At 44.4% G+C, this 9214-nt stretch overlaps 1 protein-coding gene across 1 annotated transcript; it reads left to right on the forward strand.

Moving 5' to 3' along the window:
- Positions 1-1551: 1551 nt before the first annotated feature.
- LOC109935557 (alpha-internexin-like) lies at positions 1552-6989 on the forward strand. Its single transcript, XM_020534193.2, has 3 exons — positions 1552-2589; positions 4681-4805; positions 5908-6989. Exons 1-3 carry the CDS (start codon positions 1582-1584, stop codon positions 6212-6214), a joined length of 1440 nt encoding a protein of 479 aa, XP_020389782.2. The 5' UTR covers positions 1552-1581; the 3' UTR covers positions 6215-6989.
- Positions 6990-9214: the final 2225 nt, after the last annotated feature.

Here is a 9214-nt window from a genome sequence, read left to right on the forward strand (position 1 = left end):
AGGCAGGAAAAGGTAGAGGATCTTGAAGAGGTGGCAAGAGGTAGAGAGATGGGGAGAGATAGAGAAATGGGTTTGAGATTGAGAGGTGAAGAAATGTAAAGAGGTTGAAAGAGTTGGGGGGGGGGGGTTGCAGGGAGAGTTGGGGAGAGGTGTTGTCAGATTTAGGACCTTGGGATGGCTACCAATAGTCAGGCATAGGAGGTGAGGAACGGTCAAGAGGCTGGAGTTTCAGGAAATTGGGTCTCAGAGAGACATTGTGAGACTGGAAGAAGTTACAAAGACGACATTTCATGCAAATCGCATTCTCTTTCAGTATAATATTAACCCAGACTTAATTTCTATTATTTCACACTGCTGCATAGACCATTACACCGCCTTCAATATAACACAAAATATAAAATCATTTCCAATGTAACACTAATAAATTAGAAATACTTCCTGGTCCTGACTTTAAACTCTAGTGAAGCATATATATATATCCTAGCCGAACATTTAATCTTAATTAATGTTTTTCTTCCCTGTTCACTACCCCGCCCTACATACACTTCTATTGTTCTACATTCATGTCCAAATCTTGTATATGAACCCTAATATCACACACGTGTTGAACAATATTGAAAGACCTTTAAGGCTATATTTTGTGTATATATTCTGACGAGACATAGATTGTTCAGAATCCTGTATGCAATCTATAAATTAACCCGAGCTTCAGACGTGCGCAATCGGCTGTCATCTGCCGCTGTCCAGTTGCTGAAACAATGAAATGGCCCCAGTACGAAAACATACTGGGGATGCCAGTTATCAGAAGTAAATACAGACAATGCTGGAAATGTCCCGATTTCTTTTTATTTTCCACTTGAAACACGACACTGCCATAGTCTTGTCTAAAATCCGATGTAACTCAAGAGTGTTTCGATCTTGTCTATAATCTCTGCTGATAACACTGGACCGCTCTCGGGTGTGTTTGAGAACAGCGCGATCACTGTCCAGTGCTGAAATAAATCCAATGCAGTGTCCTCCTGATTCTGCTCTAACCTCACCGGCTCTACTCTAAGTTGAATTCCTGATGGGTCGAGGCTTCTCCTGGGTGCTTCCTGAAAGTGGGAAGCTAGTTCTGGCCTTGGACGCAGTCAGACTGGGCGCTGTCCAATGCTAGTCACGGAGGCTCGGGAAGACCCAGAGGGACGGAGGGCGCGGTTCCTTCAACGGCCCCAGGAGGCGGGGGCAGAGGCGTTAATTTATGTAAATAAGGTTTGTTAATATTAATTTTAATGGAGGAGGCCTCGGGAACCGGCCGGATCCATGTGTCCGGGTTTGGGAGGGGGGTTCCAAGCCACGGTAGGTCCTGAAGCCCGACTCCCGGACGGTGGAAACGGTCTACCGGGGCTGCAGGTGTTGGGTGAGGCGTTTGGGTGAGGTGGAGAAGTAGTGATCCGGGGTCGGGCGGGGTAGATGCGGGTGGCCGGGGTAGCTGGGAGCCGCCCTGTCTCCCCGGTCTACCGGAGGTTCGTCTCTAGTCCCGGGCGGGTATAAAAGCAGCGGCTCGGTTTACCCCGCCTTATTGCCGCCGCTGCCGCCGACATGAGTCTGACACCGGAGCTTTATCCCTCCTCCTACCGCCGCCTGTACGGGGAGGCTCCCCGGACCACCACCACCCGCTACTCGGTCACCTCGACCCGCAGCGGCTTCAGGTCGCAGTCCGTGCCCCGGGGCAACCTGGCCCCGGCCGTGTACAGGCGCTCCGCCGACCTGGAGCTGCTGCAGAGCTCGGGCCTGGGCAACGAGTTCCGCATCACCCGCACCAACGAGAAAGAGCAGCTGCAGGGCCTCAATGACCGTTTCGCCGTCTACATCGACAAGGTGCGCGGCCTGGAGCAGCAGAACCGGGCTCTGGAGGCCGAGCTGACCGTGCTCCGGCAGCGCCAAGCCGAGCCCAGCCGCCTGGCCGAGCTCTACGAACAGGAGATGAGGGAGCTGCGGAGCCAGGTGGACGAGCTGAGTTCGGGCCGTTGCCAGGCGCTGCTGGACCGGGACAGCCTGGAGCAGGAGCTGCAGCAGCTCCGCCAGCGGCTGGAGGAAGAGCAGCGTGGCCGAGAGGAAGCCGAGGCGACGGCTCGGGCTTACCGCAAGGACGTGGACGGGGCGACGCTGGCCCGCCTGGAGCTGGAGAAGAAGTTGCAGGCGCTGCTGGACGAGCTGGACTTCGTGCGGAAGCTGCACGACCAGGAGCTGGAGGAGCTGCGGGGCCTGCTGCACGCCGCCCAGGTGCAGGCCGAGGTGGAGCTCGACACGGCCAAGCCTGACCTTACCGCCGCCCTGCGGGACATCCGCGCCGAGTACGAGAGCCTGGCGGCCCGCAACACGCAGTCGGCCGAGGACTGGTACCGCAGCAAGTTCGCCGACATGAGCGAGGCGGCGGCTAAGAACAACGAGGCGCTGCGGGCCAACAGGGAGGAGCTGAGCGAGTACCGTCGCCAGCTCCAGTCCCGCACCATCGAGGTGGAGGCGGTGAGAGGCACCAACCAAAGCCTGGAGCGCCAGCTCCGGGAGATGGAGGAGCAGCACAGCGCCGAGGTGGCCGGATACCAGGTACAAGGGGCGGCGACGGCGGCGTGCAGCACCATGGCCAGCGACAGACGGCGCGCGCGCGTACACGTACACACACAATGTACATAGACAAAAATTGATACACACACGTACATACATATATACATACAATGTACATACACAAAAATTGATACACACATACATACACATATACATACACACAATGTACATACACATACATACATACACACACACAATGTACATACACACACATGAGTTCTTAACCAAATATTCCTTGGACAGATTAGATAGAGTAAAGCTCATTCTACATTCCCAGAATTCAGATGGGAAGTCTTCCAGTGTCTTTATAATAATGAAATATTTTTTAAAATTAGGCATTTTTCTTTGAATACATCAAATTTGTACAGTTGAGTTTTTTCATTTGCCCACTCTCTTCATTATAGACAGCTTTCAGTAACAAGTGGATAGACTTCAGTCATGAGCAGGAGCTGAACCTGCAGTTTTGAGTTGCCACCATCCTGACTTGGAAATATATTGCTGTTCCTTCACTGTCCCTGGATCAGAATCCTTGAATACTCTTCCGAACAGGATTGTATCTACACGAATTGGACTGCAGTGAGTTCAAGAAGGCAGCTCAGCACCTTCTCCAAGGCAATTTGGGACAGGCAATGAATGCATTGAGTTTCATTCCCTGAATGAATGAATAAAGTCTCCCGCTTGGAGGAGTGGGGGGAGGGGGGCATGATTTACAAATGACAAGTTTCATGCACATTTTATTTGTGTTTTTGTGTAGCTGGACTTCCTGGAACCAGAGTCCTCAAAACAAAAAATTGTACAGCATAGAAGGAGGCCCTTTGGCATATTGTCCTAGCAGTTCAACTAATCATCTCACTTAGTGCCATTCCCATCCTCCCTTCATATTCCTGCACATTTTCCTTTTAGATAACTATCTCATTCTCTTCTGAATGCCTCAATTGAACATGCCTTGAACACACTCCCACGCAGAACATTGCAGATCTTAATCACTTGCTGCACGAAATCATCTTTCCCCTTGTCATTTCTTGTTTCATTCATGAATTGCTTTTAATTTGCGCCCACTGCTCTTGATTTATTGTGGGAACAGCTTCTCTCTAGTTAAATATGTCCTGGTTACTTATGATTTTGAATACCTCTACCAATTTTCCTCTTAACTTTCTCTATTCCAAAAATACAGACTCAGCTTCTCCAATCTATCTATTTGCATAATTGAAGTTTTTCATTCCTGGAATCAATCCTATGCGTCTTTTCTTCATTTTTTCTTCACATCCTTTCTAAACTGTGGTATTCAGAACCAGATGCAATAATCTAGCTGAGGTCAAATTTGCCTTATACAAATTCAACATAATCTCTGTGCTGCAGTACTCTATGCCCCCATTAATAAAGCTTATGATACTGTTATTAACTGCTCTTTCAACCTGTCCTGCTTGCAATCAGTGATTTAATACTAATTCACCCAGGTTCCTCTGCTGCACACCCTTTCAGAGTTGTGCCTTTATGCTGTGTCCCCATGTTCTTCATACAAAATGAATCATTTTATATTTCTCTGCATTGAGTTTCATCTGTCACTTGTCCACACACTCTACCAACTTGTCTATATGTCCTTTTAAAGTTCTACATTATTCTCCTCTGTTCATAATGCCTTGTAGCTTTCCATCATACACAAACTTTAAAATAATTCCTGCTCACTGAGGTCTTGAGAGGAATATTTCAGTCATTGACCTTATGAAAGTTAAGGCACAGTTACATGTTGAACTGGATTAAACCCATTGCTGCTGTGACTGAGACCCTGCTTTGATCCTTGATCTCAGCAGCAGGCCAGTTGGATCATTCCTGTTGGTTTCCACACATTATTTGAAGAGCCAGTCAGTCAGGTGGTTGGCTGTTGATGAGTGCCCTTGCTTAAGTTAGGTGAGAACTAGAGCCAACAGTCACTCTGAAGTCTCATCTAAAATGGCCAGTGTGCTTAGATGGGTTTGTTTGAGTCATGGTTGAGGAAAAGTTATTTTTAGTGAGGAAAGACATTTAATGAGTGCTGATTTTTAAAACCCACTTATTTCTATGCTATACTTTCAGGACACGATTGGGCACTTGGAGGATGAGCTAAGGAACACCAAGACTGAGATGGCTCGACATCTGAGGGAATATCAGGATCTTCTGAATGTGAAAATGGCTTTGGACATTGAGATTGCTGCTTACCGGTAAGAGTTTGACAGTGCCTGAATTAATAAGCTGAGCTGTAAATCTCATAGACTCTTTGCAATTACTGCACTGGGCCAAGGGAGGTGTAAGACTTTTGAAGTGAGTCACTTGGAATGACCAATCCCTTTCTGAGGAGTGAGCTAAGCACAATTGGCATTCGTCTCAACACAGTCCTTGCCCAGCACCCAGACTGAAGAGGATGGTGCAGCCTGTGGTCAGCTTGCTTGTTGTGGGCACAAACAAAAACTCATGGTAGGATGTGGACAGTTTTAATTTATTCTTCAGATGTGGGTGTCACTGGCAAGTTCAGCATTTATTGCCCTTGAGATCATATCTTTTAGACATTTTGGTTTTGTGCCAGAATAATTTTAACCAGAATTTTTGTTCTGTTGAAGTAGCATGGGTTGCCGCTTGGTCTGGAGATATTTCAGGGAGAAGTTGTAAATGAACAAACAGGCTGAAACTTCAGTAGTCTTGCTGAAATGATGAGCACCGTGAATATTTAGTTGTACCAGTGCTACTGTGGAGTGCACAGATTAATTGTTATTGTTCTTTAACCAAGTTCTGATTGTCTAATTGAATTCCCAGTTCTCCTGTTTCCTCTTCTCTTTTCTGCTTCTGGATTTAGCTGTTCATAAGACACTTTCATAGTCATCTGAACTCATTTAAGCAAAGGTTACTGTTGAATGGATGTTAGGTTTAAATCTGGAAAGGATCATATAACATTGGAAATCTTTTCAAATCAAAGGGAAGTTACGTTATAAAATGAAAGGAGAAACATTGGGTACTAATTACTAGAGGAAGAGAATCCAAAGCCAAGAGCTCATAATATTAAATAGAAACTGAAAGAACTGCGGATGCTGTAAATCAGGAACAAAAACAAAGTTGCGGGAAAAGCTCAGCTGTTCTGGCAGCATCTGTGAAGGAAAAAAGAGTTAACATTTTGGGTCCAGTGACCCTTCCTCAGAATATTCCTCATAATATTCCCTTGTTATCAGTAGTTACCACAGTTGAGTCTCAGCTACAGAGCAGCACAGAGAATGGAAGCTCAGTGAATTCTCTTTGTTTAATGTGATTGGCTGTTTCCTTTTTGTCTAACAGGAAGTTGCTGGAAGGTGAAGAAACCAGGCTGAGCACCAGTATTATCAACCTGCCACCTACCAACACAAACCCAGCACTAATGGTTCCAACCCAACCACGATTCTCCTCCACAACTACCTCCACCATTGTCACCTCCAAGAAAGAGCTGAAGGAAGAGGGACCCAAAATGTCAGCAAGATCCTCCAAGCCAAAAGCAGAAGCTTATGAGGAGATCATTGAAGAAACCATTGTGTCAACCAAGAAAGTTGAGCGAGAGGATCAGAATGGAAGTGGCCCGAAAACTGAAGTCACCAACCCTCCAAAATAAATCATTGAACACTCTCAAGTGTTTCTGCCCTTCCCTCCACCTGTGATAGATGGACACCGACTATGCTGATGGCTGAATTCCTTAACAGAGCCTCAGAAATGACCACCAAGAATGGGTGGTTTTCTGTCTGAAGCTGCAACTTAAAGGATCCAATCTAGTCCTATCACTCCCCTGACGCTTAGTATCTAAACCACACAATTGGCGAATGTCTACATTTAATAGTCCAATATTTCACTGAAGTACAGGAAGCATCAGATGTGTCTTTCCTGTCCTGTCCTTTCTGGGCAGAAGGATTGCTACTTGCTTCTATATATCAAAAGGATGAGGGTAAAGGTAACTGCAACTCTTAGCAAGGGATCCCAGTGCTGTCTTGTGTTTCTCTCCAATTAATATAAGCACAGAAGAATTGCTGCCATCAAATTGGCCTGTCCTAAGTGTAGTTAATTCTGTTCATGTTGTCTAGGAATTCACTGCATGTCTCAATGTCTGCATGTTCCTCACTCTGCTCATCACAACAGATTCTCACTTTCCACTGGATGTTGTTCACACAAATGAATTGCCTTAATGAGCCCAGCAGCCATCCAGATGGAGTGTCAGCGGAATTTGAGATCCTGTTCTGGAAGTAGAATGAAATGTTAGAATGTGTTTGTGTAAATGTGCAAGTAAAAGGGTGGAGGGTGACACCTCCCATATTACTGGATGTCACCATCAGTAAATTGTTTCACATACATTCTGATGTCTAGATTTGTGTAAATAAACCAAAAATTTAACCTAATAACCTAATTTTTGTCTGTCTTCATCCTCAAAAGTTTTGAAAATTTTTGTATTTGGAAAGGGTTGGGTTTGTAATCACTGTATAAGTTAGGTCTCTGTGCCATAAGCATGGAGCCAGTAAATAAGCAGCCAGCAGGTGGACGAAGAACCACTGAGATTGGGCTCCTTAGGAAAGGTCTCTTAATTCTCATTTCACTTCTATTCCTCGTATTTTATTCCAATTCCAAGGAGGGGTGGAGGGAGCTACAATTATACACTAGAAAAATTTATTGTACATTGATAGAACATGCATGTCTGGCACGCATCAGGATGTGCTGTGTAGTGGTTATCAATGCATCCTTTCTTAAACAGTACTCCAGGTATGGTCTCATCATTACTCTGTGTGGTTGTGACAAGATTTACCAATTTTTAAAACAATCCCCAAGCAATAAATGCCAAAATTTGGATTCCATTTGGCTTCTTAATTATGTGCTTTATCTGCACGATATCCTTTTGTGTTTCATGCAGAAGAACACCCAAATCCCTGTGCTGCATATTATTGAAGTCTCTCTCAATGTAAGTTATAGTTTGCCCTTTGATTCATCCTGCCAAAGTGCATGACCTGACACTACTACATTAAACTCCATCTGTCAAGTTTTTGCCCACTTATTCAATCTATCAATATTCCGTTGCAGACTCCTTATGTCCTCCCACTTATTTTTTGACAACAAATTTGGCTATATTTCACTTTGACTCCTCCTTCAAGACATTAAAATGGTAAATAATTGAGACCCTAGGTCAGATCCTTCAGTGATCCTCCACTAGTTATATCTTTATAACCTGAAAAAGACCAATTAATTCCAACTCTGTCTTCTGTGTATTCACTAATCCTCAATTCATGCTAATACATTGCCCCTCAATACCATAAGCTGCTATCTTGTGCAATAACTTTCAATGGGGCACGTTATTGAATGCCTTCTGGAAATTCCCATATACAACATCTACTGGTTCTATCAACTCTACTTGTTATAGCTTGGAAGAAGTTATAGCCTCAAAAAACTCTGGCAAATTTGTTAAACATAATTTCTCTTTCACAAAACCATGTTGACTCTGACCGCATTAAGTTTTTCCTGAATGTCCTTTTGTTTCTTCCTTAATAATGCATGCTATCATTTTCCCAATGACAGATGTTAGGCTAACTAGTCGATAATTAACTGTTTTTTGTCTCCCTCTCTTCTTGAACAGGGATGTCATGTTTCCAATCTGCTAGAAACCTCCCGGAATCCAGTGAGTCTGGAATATTTCCACCAATGTTTCCCATATCCCTGCAGCCATTTCCTTTGAAACCCTTGGACGCAGGCCATCAGGTCTTGGCAATTTGTTTGTCTTATGACCCATTAGTTTGTCAAATACTTTCCCTGGTTGCCATGCAACGATGCCTCTGTAATAGCTGTCAAATCATATTCATTTATTTCTATTTCCACTGTCAATTCATCCATCCTGTAACAAAAGCTGGATGCATTCAGATAAAGAGCCTTAAGCATTGACTTTCTGCCATTATTACTTGCACTAGTTCTAATTTCTCGTTCATTCTTCCACTTTTATTTTCTACCTGTTCATGTCAGACTATGATTATTGCTTGTGCATTCACTACCTTGCACCACTGCTCTTTTGTTTCTTTTTATTTTAACTTTTTAAAAATTCCTTTATTGTACCCTCCCCCCACATGAATTAGTTTAAAGCCTTTTTATAACATTAGTTATGCAATTATTCCATAGGTCTCAGCATGGTTCAAATGAAGCCTGTCACAACAGAACAGGTCTCTCTTCTCCCAGTACTGGTGCTAGTGTCCCATGAATTGGAAGCAATTTTTCCCATACCAATGTTTACCACATTTTTACCTCTCTAATCTGATTTACCCTTTGCCAATTTGCATGTGGTGTAGGAAGCAATCCTGAGGTCATTATTTTAATTCAGCACCAAGATACTCATAATCCCTCAGCAGAATTTCTTCCCTGGTCCTAACATTTTCATTGGTGCCTACGTGGACGTTGACAACTAAATCATTTATTTCTCACACCAAGTTCCTCTCCAGCCCAGAAGAGATGCCCGAAACCTTGGCCTTGGGACTCTGACCTCTCTGCAGGGAACTATGTTTATTTCCACAACAATGATACCTCCTATTATTACTGCACTTCTCTTTTAGCCCTCCCACTTGAATGGCACTCTGCACCAAGGTACTTTGGT

The sequence above is a fragment of the Rhincodon typus genome, chromosome 20 (assembly GCF_021869965.1).
Source record: "Rhincodon typus isolate 14 chromosome 20, sRhiTyp1.1, whole genome shotgun sequence".
NCBI lineage: Eukaryota > Metazoa > Chordata > Chondrichthyes > Orectolobiformes > Rhincodontidae > Rhincodon > Rhincodon typus.

Coding starts and splice junctions, on each gene's coding strand:
- LOC109935557 (XM_020534193.2), top strand. CDS start 1,582: ATGAGTCTGACACCGGAGCTTTATCCCTCCTCCTACCGCCGCCTGTAC. Junction 2,590..4,680: donor CCGAGGTGGCCGGATACCAG/GTACAAGGGGCG, acceptor CTATACTTTCAG/GACACGATTGGGCACTTGGA. Junction 4,806..5,907: donor ATTGAGATTGCTGCTTACCG/GTAAGAGTTTGA, acceptor TTTGTCTAACAG/GAAGTTGCTGGAAGGTGAAG.